At 41.4% G+C, this 22,500-nt stretch overlaps 2 protein-coding genes across 2 annotated transcripts in view; both read right to left on the minus strand.

Annotated features, from left to right (window-relative positions):
• The window catches only part of LOC109093878 (carbohydrate sulfotransferase 15), a 34,037-nt gene extending 15,728 nt beyond the window's left edge, over positions 1 to 18,309 (minus strand). The window contains exon 1 of the mRNA XM_042768144.1: positions 18,058 to 18,309. The gene's annotated coding sequence lies outside the window, so the exon portion shown is untranslated. The remainder of the gene's footprint in view (positions 1 to 18,057) is intronic.
• A 2,701-nt stretch (positions 18,310 to 21,010) lies between these two features.
• Positions 21,011 to 22,500, minus strand: part of LOC109088420 (ornithine aminotransferase, mitochondrial) — an 11,875-nt gene continuing 10,385 nt past the window's right edge. Inside the window, 2 exon segments of the mRNA XM_042768146.1 lie at positions 21,011 to 21,846; positions 22,214 to 22,370. Coding sequence (XP_042624080.1) covers positions 21,686 to 21,846; positions 22,214 to 22,370 — 318 coding nt within the window. The 3' untranslated portion in view covers positions 21,011 to 21,685.

The following is a 22,500-nucleotide window of genomic DNA, read 5'->3' on the forward strand; positions in this document are numbered from 1 at the left end:
CCCAAACCCTTTTCCCTCCAGACATGATAAGTTCTATCAGAACATTGGGGTAAAAAGGACTGATTGTAACAAATTGGAATATGAACAGAGGTCTCCGGCAGGGACAGAACTTTTCTCACTTGATTTAAAATTTTGACAGAATTTTTCAAAACAAAGCTTAATTTATTCAAATCTTTGGGCTTATCCAATTTGGAGAACAGCAGTGCCTTTAAGGAGGTGCCAACAGCCAAGTTGGTCTCCATTTGTACCCACAAGGGGGCCTCGGGGGTCTCATTACCCGGTGCCCCCTTCAGCCAGAACATTAAAGCCCTAATATTGGCAGCCCAATAATAATGTTTAAATACTGGCATACCCAGTCACCCAAAAACTTGGATTTTTGTAGATGACTCTTAGAAATCCGGTGGGTCTTATAATTCCAAAAATAAGACAGGATTATAGAATCCAGTTCCTTAAAGAAAGCAGAGGTTAGAAAAATAGGGAGATTTTGACTCAAATCTAGGAATCTAGGAAGAGAAACCATTTTAATTGAATTTATACGGCCAATCATAGACAAAGGTAAAATTTTCCAATTCCCTATGTTACTTTTGAGCTTAGAAAGAAACTCCAAAAAATGTAACTTAAATATTAATTTGGGATCTTTGGGGATTGTCAGTCCAAGGTATGTGAAATGATCCCTAACTATCTTAAATGGCATATTCTCCAACCACACCAGGGCTGTAAGTGTCAGAGAGAGGCATAAAGTTACTCTTTGACCAATTAATGGTATCTCCCCGATAGTCTCCCAAAAGAAGTAATTAAATCTAAGAGAATGGGAACTGATCTCTCAGAGTTCCGCAAATATAATATTATATCGTCAGCGTACAGGCTAATAAGAGCTTCCCTGCACCCCACTTCAAGACCCGTGATATCTGTATGATGCCTTATGCTTAGGGCGAGAGGCTCTATTGGCCTGGCGTATATTAATCTGACCCATGATATAAATGCCTCGCCGAACCCACACCGTTGTAATGACGCAAACATGTAAGGCCATTCGACCTGGTCAAAAGCTTTCTGCGCATCCAAGGACAGGATAGCTGCCCCATTTAGTTTTGTATGATTGGCGTATATTGTGTTGAGAAGGCGACGTACATTAGAGAAAGAGAATCTGCCAGGGATAAATCCAGTCTGGTCAGGGTGAATGATAGAGGGTAGATGTTTATTAAGCCGAATAGCTAACGCTTTAGTGATTACTTTTCTATCAAAATTCTGAAGTGCAACTGGCCTATAGTTGGCTGGGTCAGTTTCATCCCTATTTTTCTTTAGAATAAGAGAGATATTGGCTTCGTATAATGAACTAGGCAATTTTTTTTCTTTTTTAGAACAGATTATCATTCTTAGGAGGAGTGGGGCAAGGATACCACAAAATCTCTTTAAAAATTCAGCACAGAATCCATCTGGCCCAGCCACCTTCCCGGTTGGAAATGACTTCACAGCATTGATTATCTCCTCCAAAGTAAAGTCGGAATCCAAGTCGGCCCTAGCATCGTCGTCAAGCTTAGGAATTTCAAGAGAGTCAAAAAAATTTGCTAGATCAAAATGAGCGGCTATATTATTAGAAGTATAAAGTTCATTGTAAAAATCCTTAAAACGAGCATTAATGTCCTTGGGGCTAGTTAACAGGACTCCCTCTTTAGACTTAATGCTATAAATCGAGCTGGAAGCCTGAATCCCTTTGAGCTGTCGCGCCAAGAGCTATCAGGCTTATCCCCCGTTTCAAATTGTCTCTGCAGCATTTTCATGAAAAGGTTGTTTATTTGACCACCAAGAATGCCGCTGTACTCATACTTGAGCTTCATTATTTTGTTATAATCGTCAGATGATTTTGACTTCTGATATGCCAATTCAAGGGTAGGAAAAAAAGTTTGTATCTCTAAAAGCCGCCTCTCTTTTTCCTTTTTGGAAGCAGATTCATAAGAAATAATATGCCCACGTATAACCACTTTTAAAGTCTCCCAAAGAGTAGAATCTGACACCTCCCCATTATCGTTAAACTCTATAAACTCTTTCAGCTTGATATTAATGTATTCTACAAATTTACCATCAGCAAGCAGAGATGGATTAAAACGCCAGGAATAAGATCGCTTAGGGAGAGAGAAGTCAACAGACATGGTCAGAGGACTGTGATCAGATATCAATATACTGTGGTATTTTGGAATCAATAACCTGTGAAATTAACTGAGAATCAACAAAAAATAATCTATTCTACTATACGATTTGTGGACATGAGAGTAGTAAGAATAGTCCCTGTCAGCAGGGTGCTCAACTCTCCAAATGTCCACCAAATTCCTGTATTTAAGCAGGTTGTTTAAAACCTGTACGGACGCAATTCCAGGGGGAGGGCGAGTGGATAATCTATCCAAGTAAGGGTCTAAATAACAATTCAGATCTCCCCCGACTATTATATTAGAATTACTCCCATCGGGGAGCAAGTCAAAAACCTTCTTGAAAAAATTAGGGTCGTCAGTGTTTGGACCATAGATGTTTAAGAAAGTCAGCGGGAACAAGTTTATGGTTCCAGATACAATAATACAGGGATAGGCAACTCCGGTCCTGGAGGGCCACTATCCTGTAGAGTTTACAGCTGGTGGATCTGCAGCCTAGCCGGGTACCGCAATGTAAACTTAATTCCTTTTTTGCGCAGAGCTTGCATTACATCCCGAAAGGCGTTCCGTTGCGACATCACCTCGCTGGTATAATCGGGAAAGATCAGCACCCTTTTACCCTTGTATTCTAATGGTTGCATTCTCCCGCGACGCAGAATAAGCTCCTTCACTTGGAAATGATGGATGCGTGCCAAGATAGTACGCGGCCTCTCACCAGCTGCAGGCTTAGGCTGGAGAGAACGATGTGCTCGATCCACTTTAACCGGGTGAGGGAAATGCTCTTCCCCGAGCAGTTGAGGAATCAGCCTGGAGACAAATTCGGTGGGTTTACCATCCTCTTCGTCCTCTTGTATCCCCACAATCTTAATATTGTGCCTTCGAGACCGAGCCTCAAGGTCTAGAACTTTAGCGCGGAGCTGATTGTTTTGCTTAGATAGCTCTGAGTACTTGGTTTCCAGCATCTTTGGAGGTACTCGGCTTCGGCAATATCGAGTCACAACACGAGTTTACTTGAGAGAAAAATGTAGACACACTATAATAGCTCAAAACAAAATAAAACACGGCAAAATAATAACTTTATCGAGGCCTTTAGAGGAGCACTGAACAAACGCGTCTATACCTCGAACATGCGCACTAGCGCCCCCCCGTGTTGCCATTTTCATTTGAAAATTAAACTTTCAACATAATACATTCCAGTGCGTGTGGAAAAGTGTTATGTGGGAGTGTTTTAATCTGTGTTTCATTGCAGTTTCCCTGGTCACTCTCCTGCAATTAACAGGTTAATTGGATCCACCTGAAGGGAGTCACTTTAAATCTAGGACACATGCTCTTGCTCTCTCTCTCGTTTTGCAGCCAGCACTGCAGTAGCAGTGTTTCTGCTTCTCCAGTCCCTTTTTTTTTTCTTTTCCCTTTTGTTATTAAAATAAACTTATTTTGATTGGCATACTTTTGTTTTGTGTCCTTTATGTTGCATCCCTAGAGCCAGGGTTGTAACATAATGGGGGCTCGTCCAATTTGGTTTGTAAAAAGCATTTGTTTCTTTTGATATTTTGGGGACTGGTTTTGTTTATTCCTTTTGGTTGAGAGCATTTGGTGAGTATGGTTGTTTGAGTATTTTTGAATAAAGTGTGCTTGAGTTTTCCCAGTAAGGTAGGGTGAGAGTTCCAGCTGGATTGATAATTCAGTCCTTCCATCGGTTCACTCTTTTGTTATTTTTCCTTTTTTATTTTCGAGGTTATTCTGGGTGGAGACTTGTTCTCTGTTGGGGGTAAGCATTTCAGAACTGTGACCAGTGATTAATTGGTTCACAGTTGCTGAGTTTCTGCTTTTAAAGTCGCCTCGTGCCCGGTACACCTCAGAAGATAGATAGGATTTAGAAGTGTTAGGCAGGAATCCGGGTGTATCTCATGTGTTTCGTTATGTTTTGGGCTCAGCAACCATACTCACTTTGTAGTGGAAGAGGGATGTGTAAGTTAGGTGAGTTAAGCATTTTGAGGCACTTTTGTGTTTAGTTGGTCCATGATCCTAACTTTAGAGTGTTAGCAGTGTTTGTGAGAAGTTCCTTTGTGGACTTTAGTGTAGACTAATGCCCAGTATATCGCCTTTAGATATTTGTGATTGCTTGGGGTAAGTAATCTTCTGTGTTTGGGTTAGTTCTACTGTGTTGAAAGCTTTAAAAGCTTCGTTTGAGAGTATTTTTGCTGCTATTTGTTACTTTTGTAGCTGTGTGCTATTGGACCTGTCGTGTTGATTTGAACTTCTGTGTAGGAAGTAGTTACTACGTAAGGGTAGTTAGTGGTGAGTTAGTAATGGCTTCTTTAGAAGACTTCCTAAAGGAACCTTCAGAAGAGTTACTTGAGGTTTTTACAAAGGATCAACTTTTGCAGTTGTCTTCTCATTATGATATTCCCATCACAAGTAGTGAGAAGCGACTGAAGGATGGTGTGAAGGAAATCATTAGAAGTGTTTTGATTGACAATGGTGTCTTAAAATTTAAGCAGGTTTCCCCACCACAATCCATGACCGCTCCTTTGTCTGAAGCTGCAATTGCGCTTAGGCTCAGAGAGCTAGCTTTTCAGGAGAAACAGCTAGATGTTAATATAAAAATAAGAGAGAAAGAAATGCATCTTGCACATGAACTGTCTCTTAAAGAGTTGGAATTAAAAGCTGCTGCTTTAACTCAAAGAGGTGATACCTCTCCGTTTGATGTTTGTAGACATATTAAGTTAGTACCTCCTTTTTCTGAGAAAGATGTTGAGAGATTTTCCTCATTTTGAACGGGTGGCAACCACGTCAAAGTGGCCTAGAACTATGTGGACTTTGCTTTTACAAAGTATCTTGGTGGGAAGAGCTCAGGAAGCTTATTCCGCTCTAAGTCTTGAGAAGAGTGCTAATTATGATAAGGTTAAAACCGCTATTTTGAAGGCATATGAGCTGGTACCTGAAGCTTACCGCCAGCGCTTTCGAAGTTGTACAAAGTTTGCTCACGACACTTATGTTGAGTTTGCAAAACAGAAGGAGAATCTGTTTGATCGGTGGTGTACATCTCAGAAGGTTGAAAGTAAGGAACATCTTAGACAACCCATTTTGCTTGAGGAATTTAAAAACTGTCTGCCTGAGGTTGTTTCTGTTTATTTGAATGAGCAGAAGGCAGTGACTTTAGAACAAGCTGCAATCTTAGCAGATGAGTTTATCTTGACCCATAAGATAAGTTTGGTGACAAACACTCTGAGGTTCAGGACCAGAGTAAGCATAAAAGGTCTCAGTTTGTAAAGTCTGTGCCCTCTGGCTCATCACCTGCTAATAAAATGACTAAGGATGGTTTGATTTCAGAAAGGGCTTGTTTTTATTGTAAGAGACTAGGTCATCTTATCGCAGATTGTCCCTGTTCTAAGTAAGAAACATAAATCCGCAAAGACTGTAGCATTCGTAAGCCCTGTGCCAAGTCTTCCTCTGGCATCTTCAGTTGCTAATGTTGCATGCAAGAATCGTGAGTTAGCTGGATCATCATCATTTTTGATGGACGGTTGTGTGTGTCTGTCTTCTGACCCTGAAAACAGGCAAGCCGTCAAGATCTGGAGAGATACAGGAGCTTTTCAATCTGTGATTCTATATGATGTCCTGTCCTTCAATGAAAAGTCAGCTCAAGGTTCAGAGGTAATTGTTAAAGGTTTTGGTGGAGGATTTTTGTCTATGCCTTTACATAGCATTAATCTCCAATCAGATTTAGTCTCTGGGGATGTTGTTGTTGCACTTTGTTCCCAGATTCCCATAGATGGTGTGTCCTTTATTCTAGGGAATGATTTAGCTGGTGGGAAAGTGCTAGCTGTCCCTGAAGTAATCTCTACTGTCCTCAAATCAGGCAGTCCAGATGAACTTGAATTGGCATTTCCAGAAACTTTTCCTGTTTGTGCAACTACTCGGGCAATGTCGGTTAAGAGGCATGTTGAAGACAAATCTTCTAACAGTGAATTGGTGATACCGCTTTTATGATACTTTCATGGTCCTAGGTGACATGAACTTGTCAGCGAGTGGAAAGATGTTTCCATCTCGTGAACAGTTAATACTTGAGCAAAAACAAGACTCCACTTTGTCACCCATGTTTGAAGATTTAGTGTCTGATGAAGTACTATCAGATGTTGTGTCTGGCTATTTTGTTAATGATGGTGTTTTGATGAGAAAGTGGACCGATCCGAAAATATCACGTGAGGATGACTGGAGTAGTGTGTTTCAAGTGGTGGTTCCAGAAGTCTATCGATCTGACATATTGTATCTTGCTCATGATCATTGTCTGTCTGGCCACTTGGGGGTCAGGAAAACCTTGGATCGTGTGTTAAGGCATTTTTACTGGCCTGGGGTAAGGTCCGATGTGGCTCAGTATTGCAGATCCTGTCATGTTTGTCAGGTTGTAGGCAAACCTAACCAGTCTATTCCTGCAGCTCCACTACATCCTATTCCTGCCATCGGAGAGCCATTTGAACATGTTTTGATTGATTGATTGTGTTGGGCCTCTTCCCCGTACCAAGTCAGGTAATCAATATCTTCTCACAATTATGTGTGCCACCACAAGGTTTTCTGAAGCTGTTCCTCTGCGCAAGATTACTGCCCCTGCCATTTCCAAAGCCCTTATTAAGTTTTTCACAGTGTTTGGACTACCAAGAGTTGTTCAGTCTGATCAAGGGTCTAACTTTATGTCTCGCCTTTTCTCTCAGATGTTAAAGCAGTTTTCTATTCAGCATAATGTCTCATCTGCATATCATCCAGAGTCTCAAGGTGCACTTGAAAGATTCCATCAAAACTCTTAAGACTATGCTGAAGACCTACTGCAAAGAGTTTGAGAGAGACTGGGATGATGGCGTTCCATTACTCCTTTTTGCAGTTAGAGAGGTGGTTCAGGAGTCCCTTGGCTTCAGTCCGGCTGAACTTGTGTTTGGCCACACTGTGAGGGGGCCCTTGAAATTGGTAAAGGAGAAGTGGTTAGATGTTGAGCATTCTACTCCTACTAACCTCTTGGACTATGTGTCTAACTTTCGTTTCAGACTTAGTAGAGCCTGTGAACTGGCCAAAGAAAATTTGAAAGCAGCTCAGGAGAAGATGAAGACTTGGTATGATCGAAAGGCTAAACATCGTGTGTTTTGTTCAGGAGACCAAGTGCTGGTGCTCTTACCAATACTGGGGTCTGCGTTGCAGGCTCAATATAGTGGTCCGTATACCATTGATCGGAAAGTTGGTGAGTGTAACTACTTGGTTAAGACTCCAAATCGTAAAAGGAAAACCCGAATGTGCCATGTGAATTTACTCAAGCCTTACTTTGACCGTAACCAAACTGCGTCTACCGAGGTCAAGGCCTTGGCTGCACTGAATGCTCCAACTACTGAGACCGTAGAAGGGGTTGCTGTCTATGAGATTGCTCGGAGTAGATTGCCAAATTCTGAGATTCTGGCTAAGTTAGACTTTCATTTGTCGTACTTAAATCTTTCTGAGCGCTCGGATGTAATTCAGTTAATTTATCAATATTCTGCCTTGTTTTCTGATGTTCCATCTTGTACCAATGTCCTAGAGCATGACATTGACGTAGGTCAAGTTAACCCCATTAAAGCAACACCCATATAGGGTAAATCCTGTTAAACACCAGCTTTTGCGCAAAGAGGTAGAGTATATGTTAGAACATAACATAGCTGAACCGACTTGTAGTGCTTGGAGTTCACCATGTTTATTGGTTGAGAAGCATGATGGTTCGTTTCGGTTTTGTACCGATTTTCGTAAGGTAAATGCCATCACGAAACCTGACTCTTTTCCTCTTCCGCGGTTAGATGATTGCATTGACCAAGTTGGTTCTGCATCCTTTGTTTCAAAGTTAGATCTTTTGAAAGGCTACTGGCAGGTTCCACTTAGCCAGCGAGCCCGTGAGATCTCTGCTTTTGTGACACCAGATAACTTCTGCCAATATAATGTTATGGCATTCGGTATGAGAAATGCACCTGCCACTTTCCAGCGTCTGGTTAATAAGGTGTTAGAAGGAGTTGCAGGATGTGAGGCTTACCTTGATGATGTGGTCATTTATAGTTCTACCTGGTCTCAACATTTGGCCCAGCTTGGGGATGTGTTCAAGAGGTTAAAGGCTGCAAACTTGACCCTGAACCTCTCCAAGTGTGAGTTTGGGCAGGCCACAGTTACCTACTTGGGTAAAGTTGTTGGCCATGGACATGTGTCTCCGGTAGGAGCAAAAGTGGAGGCCATTGTGAATTTTGTTGTACCATCATCTCGGCGGGAACTAAAACGTTTCCTGGGTATGGCAGGATACTATAGGAGTTTTTGCAGAAATTTTGCCACTGTTGCTACACCTTTGACTAACCTGCTTAGCCCTAAGGTTCCTTTTGTTTGGACTGAGTTATGTCAGGTTGCCTTTGACAATCTGAAGGCATTGTTGAGCAGTTCCCCTGTTCTTGCTGCCCCTGATTTTAACAGACCTTTCAAGTTAGCTGTGGACGCTAGTGATTTTGGGGTGGGTGCTATTCTCCTCCAAGATGATTCAGTGGGAGTGGAGCATCCTGTGTGCTATTTTTCAAAGAAATTTGATATCCATCAGAAGCATTATTCTACAATTGAAAAGGAAGCTTTGGCCCTTATTCTTGCTCTGAATCATTTCGACGTGTATGTTTCATCCAGTGTTTCACTTGTTGTGTACACTGATCATAATCCTCTAGTGTTCCTTCACAGCATGAGAAATTCTAACCAGTGCTTAATGCGATGGAGCCTGTTTTTGCAGGGATATGATCTTACAGTCTGCCACATCCGTGGGAAGGATAACGTTTTGGCGGATGCTCTGTCAAGGTCGTAAGAGCTGGTGTTTGTCCATCGTTTATGTACTTGTTGACTTTGCCATAGGTTATTCTATAGCAATGTTTTAAGGGTGGGAGTGTTATGTGGGGGAGTGTTTTAATCTGTGTTTCATTGCAGTTTCCCTGGTCACTCTCCTGCAATTAACAGGTTAATTGGATCCACCTGAAGGGAGTCACTTTAAATCTAGGACACATGCTCTTGCTCGGTCTCTCTCGTTTTGCAGCCAGCACTGCAGTAGCAGTGTTTTCTGCTTCTCCAGTCCCTTTTTTTTCCCCTTTTGTTATTAAAATAAACTTATTTTGATTGGCATACTTTTGTTTTGTGTCCTTTATGTTGCATCCCTAGAGCCAGGGTTGTAACAAAAAGAAAGAGGGTTGTACTAGAAATGCAAACAGTAAAATGTTAGTAATATCAATACAGTGCACTCTAAAATTGGTCAACGGATTATATTTCAAGCAGTCTACAGCATGACTTCCAGATTGTTCCATCTTTCAACGCATTATTACAGTTCTATATAATTTCAACATGTTTCTTTGGAATAACACACACAATGAAAAGTCATATAAACATATCCATGTAAGGATGACTGACTCGGTTGAGTATTTGAATCCATTTGCGGAGATGTTTATTGTGGAGACAACCACACACAAGGATAAGGCAGATAATCGTGGTCAAATAACAAGCAAGGTCAATATCACAGCAAGCCGTCCGTACAGCAAACAAATCCAAATCGTAATCCAACAAACAAGGTCAAGAACAGGCAAAGAACATACACGAGGCAATCAATGTGGCAATGAGAAAACGCTTGGTAGAGACAGGGGTTAGCTGGCAATACTTCGCAATCTGTTGTACAACTGAGCTGGATTTAAACAGGAAGCTACAGGAAGTGGAGGAAGAAGAAGAGCACAGTCAGTAATGAGGAGATGGCACCCTCTGGCGGCTGGATGAATGGATGGTTGATGTTACAGATTCCTCCCCCCTAGGAACACCTCAAGGTGTTCTTCGTGGACGTCCCCTTGGTCGAGGTGCTGGACGATCCGGATGTGCATGATGGAAATCCCGGGTCAATGATGGGTCTAATATGTCCTTGGCGGCCACCCAAGATCTTTCTTCTGGGCCGTAGCCCTCCCAGTCCACTAGGTATTGTAGCCTGCCCCCCCGACGTCTGGAATCTATGATATCCTTGACCAGGTAAGCCGGAGCTCCATCAACATCCAGTGGTGGGGGGGGGCTCCCTCTCCTCGGAGGCAGGACCGGAAGCAGGATGAGCGGGTTTTAACAGAGATACATGAAATGAAGGAGAAATGCGATAATGAGCTGGGAGCTCTAACCTGTATGTTACTGGATTAATTTGCTTTATTATCCGAAATGGGCCTACATACCGTGGACTGAGCTTCTTGCAGGGTAGCCGTAACCGTAGATCTCGAGTCGATAACCATACCCTCTGACCCGGCTGATAGTTTGGGTGGGGACTTCTCCTACGATCTGCTTGGGTTTTCTGGGCTCTGATTGCCCTCTGTAGCCTCACATGAGCGCTGTCCCAGACTCTTTCGCTTCTTCTGACCCAGTCATCCACTGCCCGAACTTCTGAAGGTTCACACCCGACCAAGGGAACATGGGGGGTTGATATCCTAAAACACACTTGAAGGGGGTGAGTCCTGTAGATGAGTGAGTAAGGGAGTTTCTTGCATATTCTGCCCAGGGTAGGAATTCATTCCAACGTTCCTGTTCTTGACTACAGTAGGATCTAAGATATCGCCCAATTTCTTGGTTTACTCTTTCCACCTGTCCATTTGCTTGAGGGTGATAACCTGATGTTAAACTGACATTTATGTCTAATTGTTTGCAGAAGGCTTGCCATACTCGGGACGTGAATTGTGGGCCTCTGTCAGAAACAATATCCTCTGGTATGCCATAAATTCGAAAAACATGTTGAAATAAAGCTTGTGCTGTCTCCATAGCTGTGGGTAATGCTTTTAGTGGAACCAGACGACAGGACTTAGAAAATCTATCAACAATTACCAGTATGTTGGTGCAGCCGTTAGAGCTGGGTAGATCTGGTGTGATGAATCCACTGCCAGATGAGACCAGGGCCGCCGAGGGATAGGCAAGGGTTCCAAGAGACCAGCTGGAAGTTTTCGTGGTGTTTTTGACTGTGCACACATGCTGCAAGATTTGACATACAAAGAGACATCCTTTGTTAAATTAGGCCACCAAAATGAATTGCGTACCAGTTCCTCTGTCCGCTGAATGCCAGGATGTCCGGAGCTCAGAGATGTATGAACCCACTGCATGATGCGCTGCCGAAGAGATCCTGGAACGTATTGGCGGTTAGGGGGGCAACCTGATGGTGTGGGTTCTGTTAGTTGTTTTCTTTGAATTTCCTCCATTATATCCCAACGAATAGGTGCCAAATGACTGATGGGGGTAGAATTGGTCCTTGGCAGCAAGAAGTTTCCTCTGACTCATATATTCGTGACAACGCGTCGGCTTTACCATTCTTGCTTCCTGGGCGATATGTTACTGTGAAATGAAATCTTGTGAAGAATAATGACCACCGAGCCTGACTCGGGTTCAGACGTTTAGCACTCTTGATATACTCCAAATTTTTGTGATCTGTAATCACCTGAAATGGATGACGTGCTCCCTCCAAACAGTGTCTCCACTCAGACAGTGCTTCCTTGATGGAAAGTAGTTCCTTGTTTCCTACATCATAGTTTTTCTCTGCTGTGGTTAGTTTTTCTGGAAAAGAAAGCACATGGAAAAACTTTACCAGGGTTTCCTTGTCTCTGGGATAGAACTGCTCCGATGCCGACGTCAGAAGCATCTACTTCCACTATGAATGGTAGGTCAGGGTTTGGGTGTTTCAGAATTGGAGCAGTGGTAAAGCTTGTCTTCAGGGTATCAAAATGCGGTCTGGGCAAGCGTTGTCCATGATAGTTTCCTTGGTTTCCCCTTAAGCAAAGCAGTGAGTGGTGCTGCAATGGTACTGTAGTCTCTGATGAATCTCCTGTAAAAAGTTAGCAAATCCTAAGAATCTCTGTATTTCCTTTACCGTAGTGGGACGTGGCCACTCTGTAACTGCCTCAACCTTCCTTGCGTCCATCTCCACTCCATGATGACTGATCTTGTAGCCTAAAAAAGTGGTATGTGAGACATGAAATTCACATTTCTCAGTCTTAACATATAAGTGGTTTGCCAGTAATCGAGACAGAACATCTTTTCACATGTTGGATATGTTGCTCCCGTGTCTTCGAATATATTAGAATGTCATCAATGTAGGCGATAATGTGGTCATTTAGAATGTCCGGAAAGATCTCATTGATAAATGATTGAAACACAGATGGTGAATGGATAGGCCGTACGGCATTACCAAGTATTCATAGTGCCCCCTGGTGGTGATAAATGCTGTCTTCCATTCATCACCTTCTCTGATCCTGATTAAATTATAGGCATTTCGTAGATCAAGCTTAGTAAAAAATCTTGGCTTCCCGTAATTGTTCTAAGGCTGAGGGAACTAATTGGAGTGGGTACCTGTTCCTTGATAGTGATGGAGTTTAGACCACGATAATCGATACAGGGGCGTAGGCCACCATCCTTTTTTTCCACAAAAAAAAATCCAGATGCTGCGGGTGATGTGGATGGGCGGATAAAGCCTGACTCCAGAGCTTCTTCAATGTATTGTTCCATGGCCTGCGTTTTCTGGTATAGTTAATGGATATACCTTGCTTTTTAGGAGGTGCTGTGTTAGGTAATAGGTCTATGGCACAGTCCCAATGGCGGTGTGGAGGTAACGTAGCAGCTTTGGCTTTGCTGAAGACTTCCTGGAATTCAATGTACTCTGGGGAATCTTAACTGCTTCGTTAGTTATTGGACTTTCAACCCTTGTGGTTAGACATGGAAGTGGTATATGACCTTGAAGACAATGACTGTGGCAATGCGGTGACCATTTGGTAAGTTCTCTGGAACCCCAAGAAATCTGTGGGTCGTGAATGGTGAGCCAGGGATTTCCTAGTATTATTGGATGCTGGGGTGTAGTTGTAACATAAAATGAGAGGGTTTCAGAGTGGAACACACCAATCTTGACTGTAATAGGGATGGTTTGATGAGTGATACCTTTGCCAATGGGTTGAGTGTTGATGGCGGTGATGTGAATCGGTGGTATGCAAGGGATCACAGGGATGTTGAGTTTAGCCACCAATTCATGCTGAATTAGGTTCAGTGCCGATCCTGAGTCAATTAATGCTGAAACACATTGTACGTAACTTGCATAATTGATGGTCATAACGAGAGTCAAGCACTTGGTGAATAGATTACCTGAAGGTATACTCACTTTAGATGGTGTGGGCTTGTTGGGGCAGTGACGGCATTGATGACCTGGTTGCCCACAGTAAAAACATAGTCTCTGTACACGCCGTCGTTCACGTTCCTCCAGTGAGATTTTGGTAAGGCCGATTTGCATGGGTTCAACAGGTTCCAGGCCACTAGCAGTTGTGGCAGACATTGAAGTTGTTAGGGGACAGGTGGGATGGTTAAGTATCAGATTATCAATACGGATCGTGGTGGTTATAAGTTGCTGTAAGTCCATATCCATGTCCTTACAAGCAATCTCTGATTGTAATTTGTGGTGAAGACCTCGCTTAAAGATTGGTTTAAGCGCGGCCTCATTCCAGCCACTTTGCGCTGCTATGGTGCGAAAATCTACTGCGTATTCTGCAGCAGTACGATTTCCTTGACACAAATCCAACAACAGCATAGATACATCTCTCCCTCCAGCTGGGTACTGAAAAACCTCAGTAATCTGCTTCGAAAAATAATCGAATGAGGTCCGTATCATATCATCTTGATCCCACACAGCAGATGCCCATTCGAGAGCTTTGCCAGTAAACAGTGACATCATAAATGAACATTTAGTGGTATCACGTAGAAAGGCCTCAGGCTGGCTTCTCAAAATAAATGGAACATTGACGAAGAAACCCCTTGCACCTTTCCGCTGTGCCATCAAATTTATCTGGTAAAGAAAATCTTACCGCCTCAGGTCGAGTCACTGGGAGAGATTGTATGCAGCGGGGTGAGATGTTCATTAGCGGCTCGCAGAGATGAAAGTTGAGCTTGGAACTCCGTAATCCTCTCATTTTGATAAGCAAAGGCGGCCTGAAGATGTGAAATCTCCGCTGGATTCTGGTCAGGCGAAGTATTCTGTAAGGATGACTGACTCGTTTGAGTATTTGAATCCATTTGCGGAGATGTTTATTGTGGAGACAACCACACACAAGGATAAGGCAGATAATCGTGGTCAAATAACAAGCAAGGTCAATATCACAGCAAGCCGTCCGTACAGCAAACAAATCCAAATCGTAATCCAACAAACAAGGTCAAAGAACAGGCAAAGAACATACACGAGGCAATCAATGTGGCAATGAGAAAACGCTTGGTAGAGACAGGGGTTAGCTGGCAATACTTCGCAATCTGTTGTACAACTGAGCTGGATTTAAACAGGAAGCTACAGGAAGTGGAGGAAGAAGAAGAGCACAGTCAGTAATGAGGAGATGGCGCCCTCTGGGCGGCTGGATGAATGGGATGGTTGATGTTACAATCTGAATCTAATGTATTATTATTATTTGTTATTTATTTAATGTTCATCTGAATCTAATGTTTTATCTCATGCTTATATACACTGATTGTATGGTTTAGGAAGGGAATTATTCTCCCACAAGTGGATTTTGCAGCGTGTAGGCGGAGCTGGACTGGGGTTCCATGAATGTTTTGCTGGATTGTATTTTTGTCAGATAGAAATACACTTGACAGTGAAGCAATGATTTTGAGCTAGAATGCAAAAAAATTTAGGCCTACTTCTAATGGATTCTGTCATCCTTTCCTCACCCTCAGGTGATTTCAAACCAGTATGACTTACTTTGTTCTGTGGAACACAAAAGAAGATATTTTGTAGAATGTTACTAAACCATTTTGCTTACTCTTGATTTCTACTGTATGGACAATGTTTTGAATTTATCAAATTATCTTTTTTTTTTATGTTCCACAGTAGAAAGAAATTCATACAGTTTGGAATGACATGATATTGAGTAAATGGTAATTTTCATTTTTTGGGTGAACTATCCCTTTAAGAACTTTAATATGTGTAAATAATACACACCTAAATTATATAAAACACTGATATTTATCTTTAATCTGGCTCTTACTGAATCAACATTTTACTTCTATTAAAATTAATTACTAAACATCTAAAGAGAGAAGTTCTTGCTAATAATTAGTAGGCCTATTAGTAAGATGGTCAGAAGAACTTTACACTGCGGCGCATGCGAAGCAGGGGGCTGATGCACTGCGCCGCTTCACACTTTTTGCAGTATTTGTTTTCTGCAGTTTGGTGTAATTTAAAACCAGTGCCTGATGTGGGCAGGTCTCCCTCACTTCGGCCATCGGTTCACTACTCGACCATAGGCAGAGTTTAGAGGAGAGCCAGCCATGATTTGTCTGAGCCATGAATAAAACATAAGAACTAAATAATTTATATTTCTCATTTTATTTGTATTATCTTGTTATTTTAGTGGATATAATAAGTAGCCTATGTTGTGAGCTACATTAATTTCTATGATATTTAAGCCCCATCCTCGCAAGCCGTGACTCATCATGATTCTTAACTTGTCTACAGGCTACAGGAGAGGACTCTCTTTTCATTATTTTCCCCGCTTTAGCAAGTTAATGGAAATTCATTGTATATTTTAATAAACCAGCGAATGTGCTGGACTGAGTCACTGCTGGCTGAATTGGGCAGGCAATTTCCACATGAAGCACAAAAACAGCTTATACTACTGTTTTCAGGCTATTAAAAATGTTCAGTTTTGTATGTACTGGCAAAATGATTATATTTCGATTCGTTTTTTTTTATTAAGTTAATTTAGAAAAACATTTGGAAGCATTTTTGTTCGTTAATATACGTATTTGTTTTTTAAAGTTAGGACCAAGCGGCCAGCGGCAGACAGTGAGCTGAACATAGAACAATTTAGCCTTCTCAAATCATCACGACTCGCCTAAAATAAAATCTATAGATATAAAACAGTTCAAGCATATAACAATGTTTAAACATTAGACCCAGATAAATGTGCGCTATATAGTGCAAGCTAAAGCTGTTTTGCAGGACATGGAGGCGCCAGCGTGATCACGTGCATGTTTTTCAGTGAATACCCATCATTTTGCTCATAAAGGTAAGAGTAATACATCATCGTAACTGTAAAAGGTCTACTTTTTTTGTGTGCACTCACAATATCAACAAAACGTTGTGCTTTTATAAAAGTAAAGAAAACAAACATGATGCGCTTTCTGCCCTCATCTTTAACAGGAGCGCTTCACAAAAATTAACCGAAACTCAGTGAATACATGCCTCACAGACATGATAAATGTATCTATAGAAAGCTTTAAATGACTACTTAATGAAATAAAACAAAACAAATCAAAAACAAAAACTCTTTCATTATAATCATAATCTGTAAGGATGCATTTCTCTCTAAAGCTTGTCCAATGAGGAGCTGGGAGTCAGGATCAGCAACTTCATCCATTGCGACACAGACTCAGAAAACACTAGTTTATTAGTAAATAATTCAAATATCTCCTTACTGTTTCCCCTGGACACATTTATGGTAATTACTTTTGCGGTTGCTTTGCTGCAAAGCTTGAGACTATTGCGTGTATTTTTGAACGCAGAAACTGTTCAGCTGCGCTGCTGCTGCGGGACAACTAAAAACACCGTCGAGCTGCTCTTCACAGTCGCGGAGCAATTTTTTCCATCACTAATTGATGGATGTCTAAAACATAAAATTAGGAGAAGCTTAAACAGACGCGAGGGGCGTAAAAAAGTCTGGGCCGTGCGGCCCGCGGGGCTGAAATGCAGGGCTCTAGTTCAGTCACCTTATATTTATATAGCGCTTTAAACAAAAAAGATTGCGTCAAAGCAACTGAAAAACATTAATTAGGGAAAAAAGTGTGTCAATAATGCAAAATGACAGGTTAAAGTCAGTTCATCATTGAATTCAGTGATGTCATCATGCAGCTCAGTTCAGTTTAAATAGTATCTGTGCAATCATTTGCAATCGCAGAATGAAAAATTCAGCTGAAATATATTTTTTTTTATGAGGAGAATAAAAAACTATAGGCTATATGTGTGTATATATATATATATATATATGCTATATATATATATATATTATATCTATATATATATATATATATTTATTATTATTATTATTAGGATAGTTATTATTATTATTATTATTATACCCTCATTAGGGGCTGAATCCGGGACATTCTAAAACGCTTAACGTGGGTTAATGTACTAAGACAGTGATATTAACAGACCAAACTCACTAAACATCATACTAATAAATTATACTATCTACAAAAAAACAAAAAAAAAAACAAACACAGATGAGCCCTGAATATGATCTCAACGCGTTTAATAACATGTTTTCTGGGAGGAAAAGGCTTAACGTGTTATTAAACGCGATGCATTCATATTCAGGGCTCATCTGATTTTTTTTTTGTAGATAGTATACTTTATTAGTATGATGTTTAGTGAGTTTGGTCTGTTAATATCACTGTCTTAGTACATTAACCCACGTTAAGCGTTTTTCACGAGTCCCCAAATGGAAAATCCTAGAATCGTCTCTGAGTATAAATTTGAGTTCTGAATAAGCCCAACACAAGTCTTCATGATCTCACACACAAACACAACATTTTTACTGTTTGCATTTCTAGTACAACCCTCTTTCTTTAGCTCTAGTATGCAAACCTCTTTTCCACACGCACTGGAATGTATTAAATTGAAAGCAAACGTTTTAGCTGAAAATGGCAACATGATTGTTCTGTAAAGTATGCGTTCATATGGAGACAGCTGTGCTGTGATGAGGGGGCTACAGATGTTGATTTAGGACAAACAGTTTGAAAATGAGTCAGATTTAAATTATCATTTCAAAATATGATCATAAGCATGTTAAATCTGATCACTAAGTTAATCTCAGTTATTTTTAAGAGCAAGCAGAGGGAGTGTTTATGATCAAACCTGCAAACTGCTGTAAACACACAGAGACGACGAAGAGAAACTGTATTTAATGATCCACAGACAGATAAATCCACATCATCGAAGGTCGTAATCATAATCCAATGATGAAGAAACTTTCCTCGTCCGGAGATGATCAGGTGTGCGCATCCCCGCTGCCGCGCGCTCATTGGTCAACTCGCAGAGGGGGCGGAGCCACTCTCACCTGTCAATCACGACAAACTTCATATTTACATTTACGCATCAACAAGACAAGGAGTAATCCAGGACTGATAACATTCCACAATAATCACAGCACATGAACCATAATAAATAAATATAGCCTAATTTTTTGTCAATAAATGTGACCTTCACACATTAAACTGCTTAGACACAACAATATGCAAAATTATAACCACATGACATGGACTGTCCTCCTTCCTTATGACCACTGATCAGTCTGTTTATATCTCTGTCCTAACGATTAGATGATGTATCACATTATGAAAACACATCAGCCTCTCTGAGTTCAGCAGAATCAGGACGTTTGCGTCGTTTAATGTTGTTTTCATTGTGATAGAACTACCAAATTTTGCTATAAGTTTGTTTGCAACATATACTAATTGCTGTTAATTTTGTTCATGGTCTGTTTGATTATGTCTTTAATTGATTTTTCTGTACATTTCTGCCATGTGTACATTAATTGACAGCTACTACTAGATGTATTTTTAGAAACTGAATTTTCTGTAAAGCTGTAGAAGCTTTATTTGCTTTTATTTATTACTTATTTGCTTTAAAAAGTCTTTTAAAATGTCAATGACGTCATCCGTTATACGTTCATTAGCAGAATGCTAGCGTGTTATGGGCAAAAACAACTCAACTTGTAAGAAATCGAAAGGACATAAGTACTCGTTCATTCAACTTTCGACCTATAACCCATGTTGAACTTGCAAAAAACCTACAATCAGATCTGAGATTTCTCAACGGCAATCGGGTGAAAGGGACAAATTTAGCCGTCTAGCCCCATAGACCCCCATTCATTTTTGCACTCATGGCGATCGCCCCCAGTGGAACTCTGGTGAACTGCAACCAAAATTTGGTACAATAGGACTTAATAGAGAGTGGGAAGGCTCGTCCGTAGACGGGGCTCTGGTGATATTCTCTGATGAAGATGCTGAGCTCTCTAGTTCACTTGATAGTGAACACTAGTGAGCGCTTGACCAGCTCAAGGCTTCACATGATCAGAGCAGCTGCACAGTTTCCATGGCGACAGCATCTGTCTGTTCAGCGCATCAAAGCAGTTCTTCAGTGTGAATCTGAAGTGAATCAGCACAGGAAGCACATCTGCACTCATTTCACCTCATCTCTATAACACATGTGAGCTCCATTCTTTCTTTCTATTTAGCATCTGTAGATCTCTGACCTTTAGGTGATTATGTTAATGAGCAATATTTGCACCAATTAGCCACGATTTACATCCAAATTGTGTGTAAAGATGTTTGACTCATTCAAGGCTGAATCACATCAAATGCAGTGGAAATACTGGCCACACACAGATTCAACGTGAACTTTAATACAAATGATTCAGAACCAGAACAGAGAATAAACTCTGGATTCTGTGACAAAAGAGATGGCCACAAATGTCATGTGACTGACACCAGCTGACCTTTGACCTTCCGCTAGACAAGCATCAGCTGATGAAAAACAACAGCAGCACGTCTAGGAAATACTCAGAGTTTGTTACATAAAGTCAAAACACACACAATTACAGGAATAAAGCTGCAAAACAGTCAGAGCCATTGCTGTAAAAGTCCAAAAACAAGTACAAGTACTGCTCGAATCACTTCTAGCTGTGTGCTAATTCAGCATGACTCAGTGTTTACAGCGCCACCAGCTGGACACAGAGCAGCTTCACAGATCTCAGAGATCTTCTGGATCCGGCTTCTCCTTCAGAGCCAGTTATTCAGAAGAAATCTGGATCAAATCTCGAAAGGGATTCTGTAATCCTGTAATCCAGTCTGGATCTGCATCACACCTTCAGCATGTGCAGAAGAAAGGCTGGATTGTTCTGATCCCAGAAGAACACAAGAGATGTATCATGTGGTATATACAGACATTTAGATTTTAACTGTTGCAGACAGAAGCAGGCCATCTATTAACCCCTTTCAGTAAAAAAGTGTCCCAATAAAATAATATCCCCTAAACAGCTGTCAGTATCAAACAAGATGATATTTAATTTCAGCAGTCGTGACTGTGTATTATACAGTGACACAATCAGTCATAAAAAGCATCTAACAAATGCATGTATATTAGTTTGCTTTTATGATCCGTTACGGTCTCTGATTAAAAAGAAAGTGAAAACTGATGTTTGTATTGTTTCTCTCTTTCAGGTACACATTAAAATGACCCAGTTCTGTTTCTAGCTGTTATTTCTGTATCTAGAAGCCTGTTTTTGATATGTAGTAATGTGTGAAGCTGGATCAGGACGATCAGTTCAGTTCAAGTGAGATGTTTCCTGCTCCTGGATGGTTAATAAAGGATTTCCAAATCCAGATCAAACTTTCTGAACCGGATACGACGATCATTTCACTCATTCCTGTCACGCAGCACCTTTGTTTGTAATTTTGTTTCTGTTAAAGGGCATTTCAGGCCCTCAGAAATCTGCTCTGGGTGAGATCACACACTACACATTCACTATTCACTTGATTATTCACAGAATGACAAAGTGAAACATTTACTTTCATCAGATCCATTGATTAAACCTACTGATGTTTGTGCTGCTGATTTCCCTCCAAAATGATGTCACTTCCTGGAGGATGACTCTTTGGTTTGATGTTGAGGACAGAAACCACTTTAAATCAGTGATATAATGAAAATGTGAACAACCAGAATAAACGTGCGTCTACAAAACACCAATTCAGCGTTTCTAAAACACATTTGATGCATCAAACTCAATAAATCAGACGTAAAACACACACAGAGTCTCTCAGCTGACTGAAGATTTATTTAAGAACAGAAATAAAACCTCCTCTGATGTGTGAACAACAGACGCTCCATTCCTCAAACGTTCTGCAGCAAACACACACACACACACACACACACACACACACACTCCATTCCTAAACAGTCTCTCCTTCTGAAATGCAGTTTCATTCCTCGTTAATAATAAGCATTAATAATTATAATAAGCGCAGCAGAATGTGGCTGTGAATAATTCAGTTTGAACAGTGACTGCGGTTAAAGTGCACTATTCTCTCATCACAGGAGAAAAAACTTTTTCTATTCAAGCACCAACAGAGAACTGTGGGACTTTTAAAACATGTTTCAGACGCTGTGACAGTGACCTTCATTCATCTTCCTCTGAAGGAAAGAACTGTAAACGTCACAGAAACGCCCATAACACTTCACAAGAACTAAAACAGACCTTCATCCAGAGAGAAACTACTATTCAAGAATCTCAAGCTCAGTTGAGAAGGAAAAAACTAAACAAGCGTAACTCTGAAAGTGCTACAGATCCCACGAGGTCGTCGAGCAGGACCGGTGCGGACCTGAACCACTGCAACAGCTGATGAAAAACAAACCAGAACAACATAAAGCAGGCTAAAATCTGAAGAAGTACAGGTGAAATCACTCTGATGATGATTCCAGCGGTTTAGAAGGACAGGATGGTCCTGCTGATGATGTCCACACACTCTCTGACCTCATCCTCCTTTATAATGAGGGGGGGGGCTAGTCGGATGATGTCACCGTGAGTGGGCTTGGCCAACACACGCTTGTCACGGAGACGAAGACACACCCTCCAGGCGTCATAGTCTGTGAGAGATCAGAGGATTAGAAACGGATCATCTCACTCACAAAAACACACACACACACACACACACACACACACACAAACAAAAACACATAGATCTTTACTATTAACATAGAATGATCGGTTCAAACCGCCTTGTTGACTGAATCTCTCAGCTGATGTTTTTAAACCAAACACGGGGCTGAACTCATGCTCCTCAGATCATCTGCGCTCCTCCTTCAGCTCAATGATCACGCGTTTAACCGGACGAGCGACTCGAGGTGTTCCTCTGCTACCCAGCCCTTACACTGAACACCTTCTCATGAAGGGTGGAGCTGAGCTGTAGACTGGTTTGAATGGACGGTGGTTTTGTGCGGTTCTAGTTCTGACCTTTGGTCTCTTTGATGATGATGGCGTTCAGGAGGCCTTTCTTCCGCTGGACGCCGCTCACGATCTTCCAGCGGAAGCTTGCTGAGCGCTCAGCACGCAGAAGAATCTGACCCATACATCAATCCTATTCTGAGCCAGGACTCTCCTCCTCCAGAACCTGAGGAGATCCTATCGGAACGTGGGGCCACACACCACACACACACAGATACACACAGACACACACACACACACACACCATCACACACCCACACACACCACCACACACACACAACACACACCAGATTACG

Source organism: Cyprinus carpio, chromosome A12 (assembly GCF_018340385.1).
Source record: "Cyprinus carpio isolate SPL01 chromosome A12, ASM1834038v1, whole genome shotgun sequence".
NCBI classification, from domain to species: Eukaryota; Metazoa; Chordata; class Actinopteri; order Cypriniformes; family Cyprinidae; genus Cyprinus; species Cyprinus carpio.